Genomic DNA, 22,112 nt, shown 5'->3' on the forward strand with positions numbered 1-22,112 from the left:
CACACACACACAGAGCAGCCAACATCAACTAGAGAGAAAGGACACACCAGGGGATTCCATGCAGTGAGGCACATCAAATATCAAAGGACACTGTCCATGCACAGACTAACAAGGAGAACATGTAGGGTCTAATGAACTGAAAACACAGAGGTCTTTCTAAAGGAAAGGATCACTACACACAACCACCTGAAGGGTTGAATAGTACCAGACACTCATCTCATGTGACTTCAGTTTTTAATGTCTCAGTTTTTAGACTGGTTTCATCAAGTTCACCATATACAGGAGGACAAAAGCACAGTGGATCTATCCACGTCTTTGACTGGTAGCGATTCAACCTTGATATCGAAAAGCTAAATCTCCTGAGAAATTTCCTGAGAAAATCCTCCTGAGAAAAATGTATTATGGCAGCAAAAACCCTTTCACCCCCCCCCCCTCCCCAAAACAACCACAGAGGAAACAACAACACACAAGGTTTTTCACGCTGCATGTTGTTAGACCAGGGTTAAAACTAGCCTAGGGTTAGCTAACCCTCCTTTTACTCAATCATTTGTTAACCCTGGGCTAAGTGCAGTGTGAATGTGACTAGAAACATTTCAACAAAAAGCATAAACACATGAGCACACGACAGTGCACTATGCTTATAGGAATCACAGACATATGTATAAACCAACTACCTATGCTCAAAACGTCAGAAACATTCATTACAATGTACTCAAAATTGTGCAAGAATATTGTGATTTTAACAAGAGTGAACTATTCTTTAGCCTAACAATTATATATGTGTGTGTGTGTGTGTGTGTGTGTATGTGCGCACTCGTGTGTATGTGTGTCTGTATGTCAAGCTTTACTCACTCTGGCTCTGTAAGGGGTGTGGTCTCATTGGGTTCTGTGGGTCCTCCTGCATTGTGATTGGCTGTGCACTCATCCTCTGTCCTCACTTCCACTATCGGCTCTTTGGACTCGTCCTTTCTGTGGACCAAAGAGGATTCTGGGATGATTACATGGACACCATGACACAGAACTACTGCATAATGAGGACGATACAATTAGAAAAATCTTAGACAAAGGTCATTACAGACCCAAAGTTTCGCAAATTTAAACTGTGAAATTGCATCTGATTGAAGTGTGCAGACTCCTTTTTCAGCTTACTGCATCCCAAATGCACCTTACTCCCTATTTTATTTTTATTTTTTACATTTATTTAACTAGGCAAGTCAGTTAAGAACAAATTCTTATTTTCAATGACGGCCTAGGAACAGTGGGTTAACTGCCTTGTTCAGGGGCAGAACGACAGGTTTTTACCTAGTCGGCTCAGGGATTCAATCTTGCAACCTTTCGGTTACTAGTCCAACGCTCTAACCACAAGGCTACCTTCCGCCCCTACGGGCCCTGGTCCAAAGAAGTGCACTATATAGAGAACAGGGTGCCATATTGAGACAATAGACACTCACATGAATGCAGCCTTGCCCTGTTCTAGGTTGTGTCCCTTGGCCCCGCTGCCTGGCTTGCCACACAGACACATGATGAGGCCACACTTGTTGGTGAAGTAGCAGGTGATGTCCACAGCCAGGAGCAGCAGGACGAAGGCCAAGATGAGGATCCCTGCCATGATGCCCGTGGAGAGGGCAGACTCCCCGTCTATATCTACAGTACAGACACAGCATGACTCACTAGGAACATATAGCACCACAGTTAGACAGCTGAATGCATGTGGACATACTGTTAGAATATGGAAATATCTCTGTTTTCTACATAATGGTTTCATAAAACACAGACAACTCACCTGTCATGCACAGTTTCATAGTTTCAAGATATCACAGCATCTAATCAAATGTTTTGTAGATGTTAACTGCTGGTACCTTGACGTGCTCAAATTGGGAGATCAATGTCTCCCTGACAAGGCTCAACAGACATCACATGTGACTTGTACCTTGTCTTTGGAACAGTAAAGGCATCTATCTAAATCACCTGCCCTCCAGTAAATGCAAACCCATTAAGACGCATTAAATCAACTTTATTTGATATTAGCCATAACCAAAAACACCTGAAGAAAATACATAATATGTGCTTCAAGAGATCTTTTGTAAACAACCATTTACTAGCTAGTCACTACCCCACACAATACATGATCTCTAGCATTATCTGTCTAGTTTCCATTCTAAAGAAAGCAACCTGAACGTCAACTGTCTGGAAAGTCTGCTTCATTTACAAAAAAATACTATTAACAATTCAATAATGACCTCAGGGTCTATTTATGACGCAGTTGTGGAACAAAATAATCACAATTTCATTTGATTAAAAAATCAATTGCTAGTTTTCAATGACATTTGTAGTTGTTCAAGGAATCAATAACCAACAATCAACTGCTTCAAAACCACTTATATGTATGTACACAATGTGTCATAAAAACAACAATATTAATATTAGCATATTATAATTTGGTTATTTGTTATTTAAATGACTATACTTTTGTCCATGTAAAAATGAATGTTATTACAAATCTTTACAATACAATGTAGTGAAAAAATAATACACATTCTTTACCTAAAGTGTCTGGTACTCACCACCATTCACTCAGTACTCTACCACAGTATTCAAAATAGCATTACCACTCATTCAATACCCTAGTGTTCATTAATGTCAACTGGAGTGCTGCTACTAGCTGTGCTATGTTGCTGAGCATAGTGGTACTGTACTGAGCTGTAAGAGACAGCTGATACTAGCCTAGTCCCATATCTGTTTGTCCTGTTTAGCCAGCTCCTATGGTTGTCGTCAGCGACCATAGGAATTGGCTATACAGCACAAACAGATCTGGAACCAAGCTAAGCTGATACCACTGCCTTTGGTTTAGTTCAGCCAATCGGGCTGGTTTGTTCTGTAGTTACTCCCCCACCCACTGAGAGACATGTCTGTCTAGGCATCTATCCAGAGAGACAGCCAGCCAGGGCAGAGAAAGGCTAGCTTTCTTTCCTCCATGTGTGTGTGAGAGAGAGAGACCAGCATCGTCTCATATAACTAGCTATGAGAGCAGCAAAACAGCTACGATGGACATGACGAGGGAGATCAGAGTGTATGTCACAGACGAACAGCCCTGGGTCGCTGCTCAAACCAAATATAGTCAAAAACAACCGAAAGAAGCGACACAGATTCAGAAAAGACGAATACGTAATGAGGAAAATGTTCATGTAGTGAAGTCCACCAGTTTCCAAAACCAGGCAAGAGTGCAGAGACATAGGGAGAGATAAAGAGACAAGGGAAGAGAGAGGGGGAAGGGGGAGGGAAATGAAGAGAGGGAAACGGAGTGGAAATGGACAGAAGGGTGGGAAAATGGGACGAGGGAGGAGAGGAGAGAGAAGAGAAAATGTCAAGTTTGAAAACAAAACTGAATCAAGAAAAAAATTAAAGTTAAAGAAGTAGTTTTAAACTGACAAGCAGTTAAATCTGGAATCCACAAACAATAACAATGCGGCACCCCGCCTCTGTTTTGGTAAAAATCTAAGGGATGGGCCTAGAGAAAAGCAACCACTCTTAAATTCATAGACAGAGCTATGGATGCAAGGACTGACCTGACCATCCATTATATCAAAATTATAGTTTTAACCATGTTTTGAGGCTAAACACTGTTTTCACATTTAAGTTGTCTACAAAAGTATAGTAAAAAAAATATATATATTTTGGGTTCTGATGGTTTACAACTGTTGAACTAAGCTCATGAGGCAAGTTATATTCGTCAAGAATCAATGGGTATATATGATTCATTTATAATTCAAAAAAATGTGTGTAGCAACTAAGGATTCTAGCTTTAAAGCAAGTTCAAGCAAAAGCACAGCATGTGAGAGAGGACTACGCCCCAAACCATGAGTAAAGAAACTGGGGGTTGAACGGTTGTGAATGGGATGCGAGTTTGTCTGGGAGATGAGTTAGAAAGGAAAGCACAAACAGGAGAAGTGAGAAGGAGGGATAAGTCCTGCTATGTTTCAGTAAAGCACTCTGCATCGCCTGAGGCCTGGCAGGGATTTGTTGCATCATAGCTGTGTAGTGTTGCAACACAGGTGTCTGTGGGTGTCAGCAGTCAGTTTCAGCTAGCTAAGACCTGCTATGGAACAGGAACGCTGCTGTAACAGTTAAGGCCAAAATATGTAGAAGCAGACTGCATCCACACACACGGACAAAGACCATCCATCTTCATACTGTACCCATCACTGTAGCAGGATAGACCATCCATCTACATACTGTACCCATCACTGTAGCAGGATAGACCATCCATCTACATACTGTACACATCACTGTAGAAGGATAGACCATCCATCTACATACTGTACCCATCACTGTAGCAGGAGAGACCATCCATCTACATACTGTACCCATCACTGTAGCAGGATAGACCATCCATCTACATACTGTACACATCACTGTAGAAGGATAGACCATCCATCTACATACTGTACCCATCACTGTAGCAGGATAGACCATCCATCTAAATACTGTACCCATCACTGTAGCAAGATAGACCATCCATCTACATACTGTACCCATCACTGTAGTAGGATAGACCATCCATCTACATACTGTACCCATCACTGTAGCAGGATAGACCATCCATCTACATACTGTACCCATCACTGTAGCAGGATAGACCATCCATCTACATACTGTACCCATCACTGTAGCAGGATAGACCATCCATCTACATACTGTACCCATCACTGTAGCAGGATAGACCATCCATCTACATACTGTACCCATCACTGTAGCAGGATAGACCATCCATCTACATACTGTCCCCTTCACTGTAGCAGGATAGACCATCCATCTACATACTGTACCCATCACTGTAGCAGGATAGACCATCCATCTACATACTGCACCCATCACTGTAGCAGGATAGACCATCCATCTACATACTGTACCCATCACTGTAGCAGGATAGACCATCCATCTACATACTGTAGTAGGAGAGACCATCCATCTACATACTGTACCCATCACTGTAGGAGGATAGACCATCCATCTACATACTGTAACCATCACTGTAGCAGGATAGACCATCCATCTACATACTGTCCCCTTCACTGTAGCAGGATAGACCATCCATCTACATACTGTACCCATCACTGTAGCAGGATAGACCATCCATCTACATACTGCACCCATCACTGTAGCAGGATAGACCATCCATCTACATACTGTACCCATCACTGTAGCAGGATAGACCATCCATCTACATACTGTAGTAGGAGAGACCATCCATCTACATACTGTACCCATCACTGTAGGAGGATAGACCATCCATCTACATATTGTAACCATCACTGTAGCAGGATAGACCATCCATCTACATACTGTCCCCTTCACTGTAGCAGGATAGACCATCCATCTACATACTGTACCCATCACTGTAGTAGGATAGACCATCCATCTACATACTGTACCCATCACTGTAGCAGGATAGACCATCCACCTACATACTGTACCCATCACTGTAGTAGGATAGACCATCCATCTACATACTGTACCCATCACTGTAGCAGGATAGACCATCCATCTACATACTGTACCCATCACTGTAGCAGGATAGACCATCCATCTACATACTGTACCCATCACTGTAGCAGGATAGACCATCCATCTACATACTGTACCCATCACTGTAGCAGGATAGACCATCCATCTACATACTGTACCCATCACTGTAGCAGGATAAACCATCCATCTACATACTGTACACATCACTGTAGAAGGATAGACCATCCATCTACATACTGTACCCATCACTGTAGCAGGAGAGACCATCCATCTACATACTGTACCCATCACTGTAGCAGGATAGACCATCCATCTACATACTGTACACATCACTGTAGAAGGATAGACCATCCATCTACATACTGTACCCATCACTGTAGCAGGATAGACCATCCATCTAAATACTGTACCCATCACTGTAGCAAGATAGACCATCCATCTACATACTGTACCCATCACTGTAGTAGGATAGACCATCCATCTACATACTGTACCCATCACTGTAGCAGGATAGACCATCCATCTACATACTGTACCCATCACTGTAGCAGGATAGACCATCCATCTACATACTGTACCCATCACTGTAGCAGGATAGACCATCCATCTACATACTGTACCCATCACTGTAGCAGGATAGACCATCCATCTACATACTGTACCCATCACTGTAGCAGGATAGACCATCCATCTACATACTGTCCCCTTCACTGTAGCAGGATAGACCATCCATCTACATACTGTACCCATCACTGTAGCAGGATAGACCATCCATCTACATACTGCACCCATCACTGTAGCAGGATAGACCATCCATCTACATACTGTACCCATCACTGTAGCAGGATAGACCATCCATCTACATACTGTAGTAGGAGAGACCATCCATCTACATACTGTACCCATCACTGTAGGAGGATAGACCATCCATCTACATACTGTAACCATCACTGTAGCAGGATAGACCATCCATCTACATACTGTCCCCTTCACTGTAGCAGGATAGACCATCCATCTACATACTGTACCCATCACTGTAGCAGGATAGACCATCCATCTACATACTGCACCCATCACTGTAGCAGGATAGACCATCCATCTACATACTGTACCCATCACTGTAGCAGGATAGACCATCCATCTACATACTGTAGTAGGAGAGACCATCCATCTACATACTGTACCCATCACTGTAGGAGGATAGACCATCCATCTACATACTGTAACCATCACTGTAGCAGGATAGACCATCCATCTACATACTGTCCCCTTCACTGTAGCAGGATAGACCATCCATCTACATACTGTACCCATCACTGTAGTAGGATAGACCATCCATCTACATACTGTACCCATCACTGTAGCAGGATAGACCATCCACCTACATACTGTACCCATCACTGTAGTAGGATAGACCATCCATCTACATACTGTACCCATCACTGTAGCAGGATAGACCATCCACCTACATACTGTACCCATCACAGTAGCAGGATAGACCATCCATCTACATACTGTACCCATCACTGTAGGAGGATAGCATTTGTCCATAGCGGAGGCAGCCTGTTGTTACACTGAGAAGGCAAACTCATACAGTGGGTCACACACAACTTCGGTGAAGGAGTTTAAATCTAACAGATTGGAAATTAGAAACAAATTGTGCGATGTATGCCAACATCACAAAAAATAAACTGTTAAAAACAAACTCTGGACATGGTCAAAAATAAGTGTTAGTTTGGGTGGTCCTCGCAGACAAAATACCTTCTTCACATACCCTCTGGGACAGACAATACCTTCTTCACATACCCTCTGGGACAGCCAATACCTTCTTCACATACCCTCTGGGACAGACAATACCTTCTTCACATACCCTCTGGGACAGACAATACCTTCTTCACATACCCTCTGGGACAGACAATACCTTCTTCACATACCCTCTGGGACAGACAATACCTTCTTCACATACCCTCTGGGACAGACAATACCTTCTTCACATACCCTCTGGGACAGACAATACCTTCTTCACATACCCTCTGGGACAGACAATACCTTCTTCACATACCCTCTGGGACAGACAATACCTTCTTCACATACCCTCTGGGACAGACAATACCTTCTTCACATACCCTCTGGGACAGACAATACCTTCTTCACATACCCTCTGGGACAGACAATACCTTCTTCACATACCCTCTGGGACAGACAATACCTTCTTCACATACCCTCTGGGACAGACAATACCTTCTTCACATACCCTCTGGGACAGACAATACCTTCTTCACATACCCTCTGGGACAGACAATACCTTCTTCACATACCCTCTGGGACAGACAATACCTTCTTCACATACCCTCTGGGACAGACAATACCTTCTTCACATACCCTCTGGGACAGACAATACCTTCTTCACATACCCTCTGGGACTAACGGTGGAGAGTTCTAGTTCGAACATTTCCTGCTGCACAGCGAACACCCACGAACATCTCTGATCAACAGCTGGCTTGTTTTTCTATTTTCTTAATTTTGCCTGCTGAGAACATCTAGACGTCTAATTCTTATTAAGTGTACTGTCAGATTTATGTGGTTGGGAGAACAGAAAATGCTCCTGTTTGGGACATGATCGAGTTTGCTGCCTCAGCTGTGTGTGGCAGTGCCATTGTGAGTGCCCTGTGCACGGTGTGGGTACCTGGGATGGCAGCGGGTTCTGGAGAGGTTCTGAAGGTCAGGGTTCCAGGTTGGGACTTCCCCTGCTGGTTCTCTGCCACCACAAACACATCGTACTCTGTGTTCCATTCCAGTCCGCTCAGAACCACATACTCACTGCCACTGGGCAGCCGGATCTCTGGCTTCCAGTCGGTCTGATGCTTCTAAAGGACACACACAATCCATGGTCAACTTAATGATACAATACAGTACCTGACAGCCTCATTTAGGAATGTATTCCTTGAAAGGACATGGGTACATAAGCATCATTTTTTTGCATATAAGAATGCACATTGTCTACAACTGTCTATGGTGCTTTGTACAGTGCCCCAAACCCACTGGTTTATAGCAGACTACTGTAGGTATTGTGAGTATTCACTGGTTTATAGCAGACTAGGTAGTGTGAGTACTTACTGGTTTATAGCAGACTAGGTAGTAGCAGTACTCACTGGTTTATAGCAGACTAGGTAGTGTGAGTACTCACTGGTTTATAGATGACTAGGTAGTGTGAGTACTCACTGGTTTATAGCAGACTAGGTATTGTGAGTACTCACTGGTTTATAGCGAACTAGGTAGTAGTGGTAGTACTCACTGGTTTATAGCAGACTAGGTAGTGTGAGTACACACTGGTTTATAGCTGACTAAGTATTGTGAGTACTCACTGCTTTATAGCGGACTAGGTATTGTGAGTACTCACCAGTTTATGGCGGACTATGTAGTAGCAGTACTCACTGGTTTATAGCAGACTAGGTAGTGTGAGTACTCACTGCTTTTTGGCAGACTACGTAGTGTGAGTACTTACTGGTTTATAGCAGACTAGGTAGTGTGAGTACTTACTGGTTTATAGCAGACTAGGTAGTGTGAGTACTCACTGGTTTATAGCAGACTAGGTAGTGTGAGTACTCACCGGTTTATAGCAGACTAGGTAGTAGCAGGACTCATCGGTTTATAGCAGACTAGGTAGTAGCAGGACTCACCGGTTTATAGCAGACTAGGTAGTAGCAGGACTCACCGGTTCATAGCAGACTAGGTAGTAGCAGTACTCACTGGTTTATAGCAGACTAGGTAGTAGCAGTACTCACTGGTTTAGCGGACTAGGTAGTGTGAGTACTCACTGGTTTATAGCGGACTAGGTAGTGTGTGATGGGGGAGCCTCCATCGTCCTGCTTGATCCAGTTGACTTTGAGGGAGTTGCCTTTGGTTTGAAGTGTTCCCTCCAGCTTAGGCGGTTCAGGTTCCCCTAAACAAACACATGAGTGATATCAAGGTTAGTTGGTGAGCTGAAGTGGTCATTCTGAAGACGTAGAATGTATTACAGCTGGTCAGCAGCTGCTGTTAAACCCTTAACTGGTTTCTCCTAAACCTGTTTCAAAGACGTGAAGAAAGCTGTTAATATTCTGTCCTAGTGTTCTCCAGATGGCACCCTTCCTCCATACTGTTTTACTAGAGGCACTTGTCTGCCTCTCCAACTAAAAGTGCTCATGAACAAGCTGTGAGACTACTGTGGAGTGCTAAAGTGAAAGTAGCATTTATACAGCAATTACACATGATTGGTCAGGACACAGCCAGTAGGGGGGATGTTAGTACACTGTACAACTACTTGAGGGGGACAAATGAGGGTTAGTGCAAAAAAGTTAATACAATGTGATAAATCGGTGAAATTGTTGGGATAAATTCAAAGTTATATCAGAAGGTGTATTTGTTTGTTGAATGAATGAATAAATACGTTATTCGGATGAATAACTCCCATTACAATCTGTGAGAGTGATCGCCACTGAAACAAACATCCAGCACACTAAACAGGAAAAGTGGGAATAGGGGGGTGCATAACAAGGAAGTTAATTGAGACAAAATGTAAGACTATCAGAGCTAGTTTCAGGAAACTTGATTTAGATCTAAGTCAGTGGCCTAATGATATTCAAAAAAATGTGTAGAAGCCAATTTTACTTCACAAATGCCTTGCAAGTCAATAATTACTGCTAGACAAGTTGGATGAAAAGTCCACGCTCATAGGAGAGGATGACATGCACTTCTGAGATTACAAACTTGCTTAGGATAAAATCATTTAAGACAGGCTCATATTTTAAATGTATTTGTTGGAGTTGAAAAAAGGCCTGCTTCGTTCAAAGCAGGAAGGATTTTTTTGGAGTGGCACAAAATGAAATACATGGGATTTCTGCAGATATATACAGTAGCTAACACAAATGAGTATTGTGGATAGAGAATCCAGTAAAATATATCACTGAGCTAACAACTCTGCAGGTCAGTCATTCACAGTACTGAGAGGAGTTACAGTAGGAACACTTCCTTGCTAAATAACTGACAGTTACAGGGAGCTACAATCAGTCTCGACAGGTGAATGGCTACACATGATGGGTTAACAAGATGGAAAATAAATGGAAATAAATGGGACATTATTGAATTGGGACATTTAGTATTTATGTTATGAATGACTCTCCAGTAAAACTAAGATTCTTCTGATGAAAGTTGGGAACGAAAAGTTACCTTCTGCAGAGTGATGACATCATCAGCGCCATGCAAGCCACATGATGACAGTCACATGAAACGCACGCATGTGATTGGTTGAAAGCAAAGTGGAAACATGAAAGATATAAAAATAGACAACGTAAACATGGACAGGAAAAACACAGTTATAAGACTTGAAGACAAAATTAAACAAAACAGAAACTGAAGACTAACACAAAACAACAGTGAACTTTTGACAACACTGAAAACACAAGCAGGGACAAATGACAGGTTTTCCTCTGAGAGAAATGATGACTTCAGCTACTGTGGCTAATGCTCTAGATTTACAGTAATTTCAAATAAAATAACTTTCAAAATATGGTAATAAATGGAAAAGGGTACATCCCAAACCATCCTTCTCCTGCAAGACAAAATGATTGACAACAGAGGAAACGCTGCGGTATTTCCAACAAAGACATACATATTGGAAATACTGAGAGAAAACAGCAGCATTGAAAAAGGGGACAAAAACACAGACGTATTCCTAATACTACTTAGTATTGCTAATACTGACGGACATTGTAGTATCAGCTGTACATGTACAACCTACACATGACACGACAACACAATAATATTTAGGGAGAGTTAAGTTGTATCAGTAAATTACCATAGGTCATGTAGGTACTGTTCAGTAAGAAGAGCAGCAGGTAATAGGGGGTGTTCTAGGCTACTTGTCTTGGTATAACAGAGTCTAAGTCACATGCTAACTACTCATAATAACTATGATCTTTGTCGTAATCCCTAATAACCGCCTAACAAACCTGAGTCCTCAGTGAAAAAATGAAAAATGCCATCTAAGAAGTCATATATATAAACAAATTGTTAGTATGTCTGTACAAATCTGTTATCTGCAATATAATATTCCTGCAGATTAAAGGTATTCAACTATTTAGGTGAAATTGAGAGAACAGAAAGCAAAAGAAACATGAAACAATAGTTCATGACTGCCAAATCTCAATGGAAAATGCAGAGGCAAATGAAAGCCACATGAAATCCACTGACTGTATAAATAGACTAGACCGTTTTAGAACTGGAGACAGACTGTTTTGCAAACACTTAGAAAGTTTGTCCAAAGTTCAAACTAATACTCAGAGTGAGTGTGTATGATGATGAGTGTGTATGATGATGAGTGTGTATGATGATGAGTGTGTATGGTGATGAGTGTGTATGATGATGAGTGTGTATGATGATGAGTGTGTATGATGATGAGTGTGTATGATGATGAGTGTGTATGATGATGAGTGTATATGGTGATGAGTGTGTATGATGATGAGTGTGTATGGTGATGAGTGTGTATGATGATGAGTGTATATGGTGATGAGTGTGTATGATGATGAGTGTATATGGTGATGAGTGTGTATGATGATGAGTGTGTATGGTGATGAGTGTGTATGATGATGAGTGTGTATGGTGATGAGTGTGTATGATGATGAGTGTGTATGATGATGAGTGTGTATGATGATGAGTGTGTATGATGATGAGTGTGTATGATGATGAGTGTGTATGATGATGAGTGTGTATGATGATGAGTGTATATGATGATGAGTGTATATGATGATGAGTGTGTATGATGATGAGTGTGTATGATGATGAGTGTGTATGATGATGAGTGTATATGATGATGAGTGTGTATGATGATGAGTGTGTATGATGATGAGTGTGTATGATGATGAGTGTGTATGATGATGAGTGTGTATGATGATGAGTGTATATGGTGATGAGTGTGTATGATGATGAGTGTGTATGATGATGAGTGTGTATGATGATGAGTGTATATGATGATGAGTGTGTATGATGATGAGTGTGTATGATGATGAGTGTGTATGATGATGAGTGTGTATGATGATGAGTGTGTATGATGATGAGTGTATATGGTGATGAGTGTGTATGATGATGAGTGTGTATGATGATGAGTGTGTATGATGATGAGTGTGTATGATGATGAGTGTATATGGTGATGAGTGTGTATGATGATGAGTGTGTATGATGAGTATATATATTATGATGAGTGTATATGATGATGAGTGTGTATAATGCTGAGTGTGTATGATGATGAGTGTGTATGATGCTGAGTGTGTATGATGATGAGTGTATATGATGATGAGTGTGTATGATGCTGAGTGTGTATGATGATGAGTGTGTATGATGATGAGTGTGTATGGTGATGAGTGTATATGATGATGAGTGTGTATGATGATGAGTGTGTATGATGATGAGTGTGTATGAAGATGAGGCACTTACTTGCGTAAGAATAACCTGAGCGGTCCGACAGAAAAACAGATGAGAGAAAATGAATAAACAGAAAACTACACAACAAGAGTGTGACAAAAAATAAAGAAAATAAACGATCAAGGCTTTATGATAGCAGCATCAACCAATCAGAATGTCCTCGGATACCAAACGATCAGTTCAACTCAATAATATTCCTGAGTTAGGAGTGGGCAGACATTCCACTTCCAGTGACATTTACAACCAACAGGGGGCGATCAAGGGTAAGGAGAGAGCAAGCGGTAGAGAAAGAGAGAGAGAGAGAGAGAGAGAGAGAGAGAGAGAGAGAGAGAGAGAGAGAGAGAGAGAGAGAGAGAGAGAGAGAGAGAGAGAGAGAGAGAGAGAGAGAGAGAGAGAGAGAGAACAAGGGTTGTCTCATCATCCTAGCAGTGAGAAATCAAGCCAGTTGTGCAGTAAAAGCTTCTTCCTAGATTTACAAGCGAAGCATAGGGCAAATATGTTTGATCTGAAGGTTCTAAGTCAGTGCTGACCAATATGTCTATGGTGGAGCTGACAAACAGACTGTATCAACAGGGCTGAATGTATTGATTCATTCTAATGAGGAAGTGCAATGGGCAGTGGCAAGGTGGTTGTTGGGGAGGTGAGAAGGGAGGTGGGAAGTGTGACTTACGGACAGGCTCTGTCTTGAAGACCAGAGCGGGGCTAGTTTCACCCTCTCCCTTGCCGTTGATGGCTAACATCTTCACCTCATAGTTGGTCTCAGGCTTCAGGCCTATGATGGTAACTTCACTCAGAGTTCCTGAGGATACAAGTGAGAATTACAATTACTGACAAATCCACAACAAACTGCACTCAATCCATTTGACAAGTAACAGGGATGCAATGATTACAGACAACAACATTTGCTTTATTTCCTCATTAGAGGGTAAATCCAACTAGCTAAATTATTATATAGGACGCATGTTTCATTTAAAAAAGGCCAATGAATGAGAAAAATAAACATAAAGAAGCACATTTCCTTTTTTTATCCCTCACATCCCTCTCTCTTTACCCTCGTAGCACCCCCGTCCTGCCCCTGTACTCACCTCCTTGGACCTCATAGACCTTCTGCACCCAGCTGCCCCTGCCCACAGTCTTCCATTCAGCCCGGTACCGGAGGACGGGTACACCCCCGGTGGCGTCAGGCTCCTGGAACTCCACCCTGGCTGAGCTGGAGAACGGCTCCACCTCCCCGAGGGACGGGGCTGACGGGACATCTAGAGAGGAGAGGAATCACACATAAAGGTACTCATTAGAGAACTACAGTACATTTCATTCGATGACGGCATTAAATATTAGATTCACAGTAATGAAGCATTACGATTTTGGATAATTAGCTACAGATTGTGGTTGTGACTGACCAGCCTGAATGAGGAGAAACTCCTTGGATTCTGTGCCCATCTCATTGGAAGCAGTACAGTTGTAGCTCCCAAAGTCATTCTCAGACTCTGGGGTGACCTGGAACAGAGGAGAGAATCGATGCATGAAAGTGGGCAGAAAAGCATTACAAACACAAGGTGACTAAGATGCATGAGTCAGTTTGTTCCACTGTTGTTTGTCCATTAGAGATGCCTGTTTGTATTCCTCTGTCTCTGTGCTTCCCTCTACTGAATAATGAAAACACACTCAGTCTCCCCACAATGGAACTGGGGGAGAACCTTGCAAATACTAGCTGTCACACATTAAATCTTTATGACATGTAGAGTGTTCTTAATTCTGTGTGTGTATTCATGTGTGTGTGTGTGCTCAAGCATGTGTGTGTGCTCATGCATCCGTGTGTGTGTGTGTGTGTGTGTGTGTGTGTGTGTGTGTGTGTGTGTGTGTGTGTGTGTGTGTGCAGTATGCCTATGTGTATGTGAGTGTGTGTGTGTATTTGAGTGGGTCTCTACCTCCAGGTAGCTGGCTGTGGGGCTCTGGAAAACCTTGGCTTTGGTGACGTTAGCGTTGGGAAGCTGAAACCCGTCCCTCAGCCAGAGCATGGACACGTCACTGGGGTGGGCCAGGACCTCACAGCTGATGTTAGCTGCATTTCCCTCCCAGGTATACACTGTCACTGAGCCCTGGATCTTAGGAGCATCTATGGAGGAATGAACCAGCAATGTGAATAAGAGATTTCTGTCTTTTGTCTTAAATATTTAAAAGAGTAGGTTTTGGCTCAAATGTTGAAAGCTGCAGGCAGTATGCCAGGCCTGATGAAGACTGAACACTAGAGACAGTGGTTGCGTCCTTATTCCCTATATAGTATACTACTTTTGGGAACCTATGGGCCCTGGCAAAAGTAGTGCACTATAGGGTGTAGGGCTCTGGTCAAAAGTAGTGCACTATAGGGTGTAGGGCTCTGGTCAAAAGTAGTGAACTATAGGGAATAGGATGCCATTTCAGATGCAGCCCTGTGACATGTAGAGCTCTTACAGCGGACTTCCAGGTAGGCAGGTTGAGAATCCACTCCGATGGCGTTGCGTGCAGAGCAGAGGTACTGGCCAGCGTCGGTGAACTTGGCGTACTTCAGCGTGAGGGAGGACACACGAGCATCACTCCTCACTACGACGTTCCCATCCAGACTCTATAGGGCAGGAAATCACAGGGTAGCAAGCAACAAAGGACCTCTGTTTCAGTACATCAATGTTAACCTCATACCCCATTGTGATCCATGCATTATTGAGAACCAATACATTATAACACTCTGTAGTTATATAATAGTAACATTGAACTGGAGCCTGGAGACAAACCATTGTAGCACTGAGTGCTTTTCCTATGGCTGTAACATCAAAAGGTGATGACACGACACATGGCCTGCCCTTACGAGAGAGACAGATATACTGTAGAGAAAGATCACAACCCTCTGTATTGTACAGTAGAGATGTGTACAGTAGCAGAGCACATCACTAATGGTTCAAGAAGCTGTATGGATGGAGCCATCAAGAGCTTTTCACACAATGGCTGTAGAGTGAGGTGGCTGAAATCAGATACTGCAGGCTATTTAGGTCTCAGCCTGTTAAACGCTACTGGTGTATAGTAGTGGTTCCTGTAGACAGGATAACATGCCTAGCTTTATAGGTCTCAGCCTGTTAAACGCTACTGGTGTATAGTAGTGGTTCCTGTAGACAGGATAACATGCCTAGCTTTATAGGTCTCAGCCTGTTAAACGCTACTGGTGTATAGTAGTGGTTCCTGTAGACAGGATAACATGCCTAGCTTTATAGGTCTCAGCCTGTTAAACGCTACTGGTGTATAGTAGTGGTTCCTGTAGACAGGATAACATGCCTAGCTTGTACTTTTACACACACAGCCTGCTGAGTGGTTCACTTTATCGTGTGAAATTCAACTAGACATTAATAATATATTGACATACTAAGTGTTGAATTATTTGTGTTTCCCAACAGCAACATACTGTCTGATGTATAGTTCATACATCTACTGTATACATATTATAGGGCAGGCATTCTAGTACTGTACAAAACCCGTGGTTGATCCATGAAATGTCAACTCACTAAAATGATTCTATTCCTAGGAATTAACTAGCCTATTAACTAGCTACCTAGTCAGAGCAGTGCAAACTGTCACTGTCTCTGTAACTCTAAAGCAATACCATGCTGACTAAATTCAATAAGGGTTAAGACTCAGAAGTAGAACAATAAGGGTTCAGAAGGAGAACGAAAGCATGTGAAATGGGGAAGAGGGCAAAAACATAGCGTGCCGATACATTCAAGTCCTTGCCAATTAAAACTAGAGCAGAAACCCTGCTAATGGCAAATAAGATTCATGTTCGTCTCAAAATACACTACTTTAATTCCTTAACGCCAGATACACAAGGTCTAAATAAACAGTCATGTACGTAACCTTTAGCGTCGGGGTCGGCTACTCTTGTTGTTGACACTGAACAGTCTGGGTCTGCTACTCTTGTTGTTGTTGTTGACACTGAACAGTCTGGGTCTGCTACTCTTGTTGTTGTTGTTGACACTGAACAGTCTGGGTCAGCTACTCTTGTTGTTGTTGTTGACACTGAACAGTCTGGGTCTGCTACTCTTGTTGTTGTTGTTGACACTGAACAGTCTGGGTCTGCTACTCTTGTTGTTGTTGTTGACACTGAACAGTCTGGGTCGGCTACTCTTGTTGTTGTTGTTGACACTGAACAGTCTGGGTCTGCTACTCTTGTTGTTGTTGTTGACACTGAACAGTCTGGGTCTGCTACTCTTGTTGTTGTTGTTGACTCTGAACAGTCTGGGTCGGCTACTCTTGTTGTTGTTGTTGACACTGAACAGTCTGGGTCTGCTACTCTTGTTGTTGTTGTTGACTCTGAACAGTCTGGGTCGGCTACTCTTGTTGTTGTTGTTGACACTGAACAGTCTGGGTCTGCTACTCTTGTTGTTGTTGTTGACACTGAACAGTCTGGGTCTGCTACTCTTGTTGTTGTTGTTGACACTGAACAGTCTGGGTCTGCTACTCTTGTTGTTGTTGTTGACACTGAACAGTCTGGGTCTGCTACTCTTGTTGTTGTTGTTGACACTGAACAGTCTGGGTCAGCTACTCTTGTTGTTGACACTGAACAGTCTGGGTCTGCTACTCTTGTTGTTGTTGTTGACACTGAACAGTCTGGGTCAGCTACTCTTGTTGTTGACACTGAACAGTCTGGGTCTGCTACTCTTGTTGTTGTTGTTGACACCGAACAGTCTGGGTCTGCTACTCTTGTTGTTGTTGTTGACACTGAACAGTCTGGGTCTGCTACTCTTGTTGTTGACACTGAACAGTCTGGGTCTGCTACTCTTGTTGTTGTTGTTGACACTGAACAGTCTGGGTCTGCTACTCTTGTTGTTGTTGTTGACACTGAACAGTCTGGGTCGGCTACTCTTGTTGTTGTTGTTGACACTGAACAGTCTGGGTCTGCTACTCTTGTTGTTGTTGTTGACACTGAACAGTCTGGGTCTGCTACTCTTGTTGTTGTTGTTGACTCTGAACAGTCTGGGTCGGCTACTCTTGTTGTTGTTGTTGACACTGAACAGTCTGGGTCTGCTACTCTTGTTGTTGTTGTTGACTCTGAACAGTCTGGGTCGGCTACTCTTGTTGTTGTTGTTGACACTGAACAGTCTGGGTCTGCTACTCTTGTTGTTGTTGTTGACACTGAACAGTCTGGGTCTGCTACTCTTGTTGTTGTTGTTGACACTGAACAGTCTGGGTCTGCTACTCTTGTTGTTGTTGTTGACACTGAACAGTCTGGGTCTGCTACTCTTGTTGTTGTTGTTGACACTGAACAGTCTGGGTCAGCTACTCTTGTTGTTGACACTGAACAGTCTGGGTCTGCTACTCTTGTTGTTGTTGTTGACACTGAACAGTCTGGGTCTGCTACTCTTGTTGTTGACACTGAACAGTCTGGGTCTGCTACTCTTGTTGTTGTTGTTGACACTGAACAGTCTGGGTCTGCTACTCTTGTTGTTGTTGTTGACAATGAACAGTCTGGGTCTGCTACTCTTGTTGTTGTTGTTGACACTGAACAGTCTGGGTCTGCTACTATTGTTGTTGACAATGAACATTCTGGGTCTGCTACTCTTGTTGTTGTTGTTGACACTGAACAGTCTGGGTCTGCTACTCTTGTTGTTGTTGTTGACACCGAACAGTCTGGGTCTGCTACTCTTGTTGTTGTTGTTGACACTGAACAGTCTGGGTCAGCTACTCTTGTTGTTGACACTGAACAGTCTGGGTCAGCTACTCTTGTTGTTGACACTGAACAGTCTGGGTCTGCTACTCTTGTTGTTGTTGTTGACACTGAACAGTCTGGGTCTGCTACTCTTGTTGTTGTTGTTGACACCGAACAGTCTGGGTCTGCTACTCTTGTTGTTGTTGTTGACACTGAACAGTCTGGGTCTGCTACTCTTGTTGTTGACACTGAACAGTCTGGGTCTGCTACTCTTGTTGTTGTTGTTGACACTGAACAGTCTGGGTCTGCTACTCTTGTTGTTGTTGTTGACACTGAACAGTCTGGGTCTGCTACTCTTGTTGTTGTTGTTGACACTGAACAGTCTGGGTCGGCTACTCTTGTTGTTGTTGTAGACACTGAACAGTCTGGGTCGGCTACTCTTGTTGTTGTTGTTGACACTGAACAGTCAGGGTTGGCTACTCTTGTTGTTGTTGTTGACACTGAACAGTCTGGGTCTGCTACTCTTGTTGTTGACACTGAACAGTCTGGGTCTGCTACTCTTGTTGTTGTTGTTGACACTGAACAGTCTGGGTCTGCTACTCTTGTTGTTGTTGTTGACAATGGACAGTCAGGGTCGGCTACTCTTGTTGTTGTTGTTGACACTGAACAGTCTGGGTCTGCTACTCTTGTTGTTGACACTGAAGAGTCTGGGTCTGCTACTCTTGTTGTTGTTGTTGACACTGAACAGTCTGGGTCTGCTACTCTTGTTGTTGTTGTTGACACTGAACAGTCTGGGTCTGCTACTCTTGTTGTTGTTGTTGACACTGAACAGTCTGGGTCTGCTACTCTTGTTGTTGACACTGAACAGTCTGGGTCTGCTACTCTTGTTGTTGTTGACACTGAACAGTCTGGGTCTGCTACTCTCACACCAGTCCAAACCACTGTTAACTCATGTTAGGTGTCGTAGAAGAGCTGAACTTCTGGGGACCTCTGCATTTTATTTTGCATGGCTTTGAAGTTCAACACCCACACATTGCAAGTGAACCATCTCATGCTGTTCAATTAGCTACAGTAGGGACCAGTCTGGGGGACAAACTAAATCTGTGGCTCAAATAGCACCCTATTCCCTACATAGTGAACTATTTTTGACCAGAGCCCTTTAGACCCTGGTCAAAAGTAGTGCACTACAAAGGGGATATGGTGGGATTTGGGAAACTAACTAAGAGAGGAGTAGCGCTCATTAGTTCTGTATTCAAACTCAACAGAAGCAGCATGTCTGGGGCATTAAGTATGCCTGAGGAAACGCTTACATAACACAGACACGGCAGTCAGTCCCTTTTTCATTCCACCCCCATCTTCCTCCTCCCTCCACCCCCCACCTTCTCCAAACACTGACAGGGATAATTACATCAGAGCTGAAAGGGTGGCCAGAGAGTGTGACAGTGTCCCGCCAGCCTTGTGCTGCTCTCACATATGCCACCCCTTATGTACAGGCAGGTCCTATTGTGTTTCTTGATGAAGAAATATAGACCAGGCACATTAATACAATCTTGTTGTAGTGTAGATAGAACATTCAGTTCCCTGTTTTTGGGCTGTATTGTAAGGTCAAAGAGGGTCAACTGCAAATCATCATCGTGGCCAAAGACTGGACAACCACATGGCAGACCAGACCATGATATACAATCTCATTCTGTCCAGAGGAAGAGCATCTCCTTCTGTTCATATGCAACGTGAGAACATAGATTCATTAAAGTTTCATAACTATGGGTTTCAACAACAGAGAGTTTATTAATAATGCAGGGTGGTGGTGCCTATTGGAAACATCAAGCAATTTTTGCTTAGCTCGATCATTTGTGCACCCTAGACCTTATTCCCTGGAAAGAAAGGGAACAAACATCCTTCACCAGTTCTCTGATACCTGGCTACAAAATGGATGAGCTAGGAAAAAGAACATTCAGGTTTCAAGGATAATTTTTCAGCATGATGGTTCACAGAGCAAAGCCACTCTAACAAACCAAAAAGGACTGATAAGAGTTTCTCCATCAGTTTCCATGACTACAGCAACCATAGAAAACAGTGTTGAAGAGAATTCAATAGAGTGAAAGAGGATGCATGGGCATGGTATATGGTAGATAGTGATGGGTATTGGGTATACTATAGAAGCTATACCTTGTGTTGCTCGGGCCGAGTCCAAGAGGCCTGTAGAGGACACAGACAGAATAGAACAACAACAAAAAGCAAAGCAATCCTTGGACAGGAATCCTTATCCAGTACCTCACAGATGGAACAAACAACACTGCACGAGCATGCAACTGAACAACACTTCCCCACTCCTGTACAGAACGTGCTGCTGTAGTCCAGTGAAATGGGCTAAAACTATATCCCAAACACGCCATTCCATTGTTTTTGACACAATTTGACTCATCAACCTTTACGCTCCTCAGTGGTATTAAACTACTCAGCATGAACCTATAAATAGCCTAGCCAGCGAGCTAAACAGGTTTTAATGACGTCATTTCAACCCCTTTAGCCTGCTGGGTACATGTTCATGTGCAAATAATAGACATAACATTGGAGTTAGCTAGCATGGAGGGATGCTGAAAGAGAGAAAAATCATAGAAACATTTCTCCATATATCATCTTCAAAATCAAATGATTAAGAATTGTTTTCATGATTATGAATTATAATGAATCCACATTTAATATGAAGTTATATAATCAACACAACATTTAACACTTAATTCAGTCCAACAAAAGATAATTAAACGTGATTTTAAAAAGTATTGTCCACCTGAAATACATTTACTTACAGAGGATTTATTTTCTCTGAATTCTGCTATGATACATATTATAAAAAGCATGCTTTATGGGTTTCCTAATGTTAAGGAGAAACAAGAGGCATGAAGGAGAGATAATTGATAATGGACGACGACGTAGTGATGAATGGAATGGAGTATGGAAGCCAGACGACAAGCAAAATGGTAAACAGCTTTCCATCAGATACAGAAAACAACCAAGTGTCCCATCTGCTGAAACGTACTGCAGGCAAAAAGGCCCAGAACCCAATTTATTATTAATACAGTCAATCTTAACATTCCTTCCAGACCATCCTCTCTCGTTTAGAGCTGGACGCCTTCCAATCACTCACAGATGAGTGAATAATGAGTGAATTCATCTGGATTCTATCTTTAATAAGGGCTTACCTATACCACTGTAGAATCACTGCCTGTCACAGAGAAACACAACAGACACATCTCTCAAGAGACTAGTTAACACTGGGAAAGCTTCAGTCACACTGCAGGGCAGAACCAAACACATTAACAGAACAAACTAATAATATGTCAAGTAAAAGATCCTGAGTGAAGAGTCATCCTAAGTAGGGAGGGGTGTACTGTATATTTAGCCATGGCATGTAGCTAATGTAGATAGTGAATGTATTAACAACAAGAGTTGTGTC

At 42.7% G+C, this 22,112-nt stretch overlaps 1 protein-coding gene across 8 annotated transcripts in view; it reads right to left on the reverse strand.

Moving 5' to 3' along the window:
* ncam1b (neural cell adhesion molecule 1b) overlaps positions 1–22,112 on the reverse strand; it is a 113,271-nt gene that overhangs the window by 4,806 nt on the left and 86,353 nt on the right. For 3 of the 8 annotated variants that reach the window (XR_016492461.1, XM_090223617.1, XM_090223615.1), the window contains exons 10-19: positions 20,825–20,854; positions 15,436–15,586; positions 14,913–15,100; positions 14,385–14,481; positions 14,070–14,240; positions 13,655–13,783; positions 9,345–9,469; positions 8,213–8,393; positions 1,452–1,644; positions 853–969 (exon numbers count right to left, since the gene is read on the reverse strand). Coding sequence is in view for 7 of the 8 variants with exons in the window: in XM_090223617.1 (XP_090079743.1) it covers positions 853–969; positions 1,452–1,644; positions 8,213–8,393; positions 9,345–9,469; positions 13,655–13,783; positions 14,070–14,240; positions 14,385–14,481; positions 14,913–15,100; positions 15,436–15,586; positions 20,825–20,854 (1,382 nt within the window). In the remaining variant the exon portion in view is untranslated. Of the gene's footprint in view, positions 1–852; positions 970–1,451; positions 1,645–1,993; positions 3,100–8,212; positions 8,394–9,344; positions 9,470–10,734; positions 10,738–11,516; positions 11,550–12,996; positions 13,012–13,654; positions 13,784–14,069; positions 14,241–14,384; positions 14,482–14,912; positions 15,101–15,435; positions 15,587–20,824; positions 20,855–22,112 lie in introns of those variants that run through there. The other 5 variants (XM_090223618.1, XM_090223616.1, XM_090223621.1 and 2 more) reach the window with 4 other exon arrangements.

Source organism: Oncorhynchus mykiss, chromosome 27, assembly GCF_057628025.1.
Source record: "Oncorhynchus mykiss isolate SJ-2025 chromosome 27, ASM5762802v1, whole genome shotgun sequence".
Taxonomy (NCBI): Eukaryota; Metazoa; Chordata; class Actinopteri; order Salmoniformes; family Salmonidae; genus Oncorhynchus; species Oncorhynchus mykiss.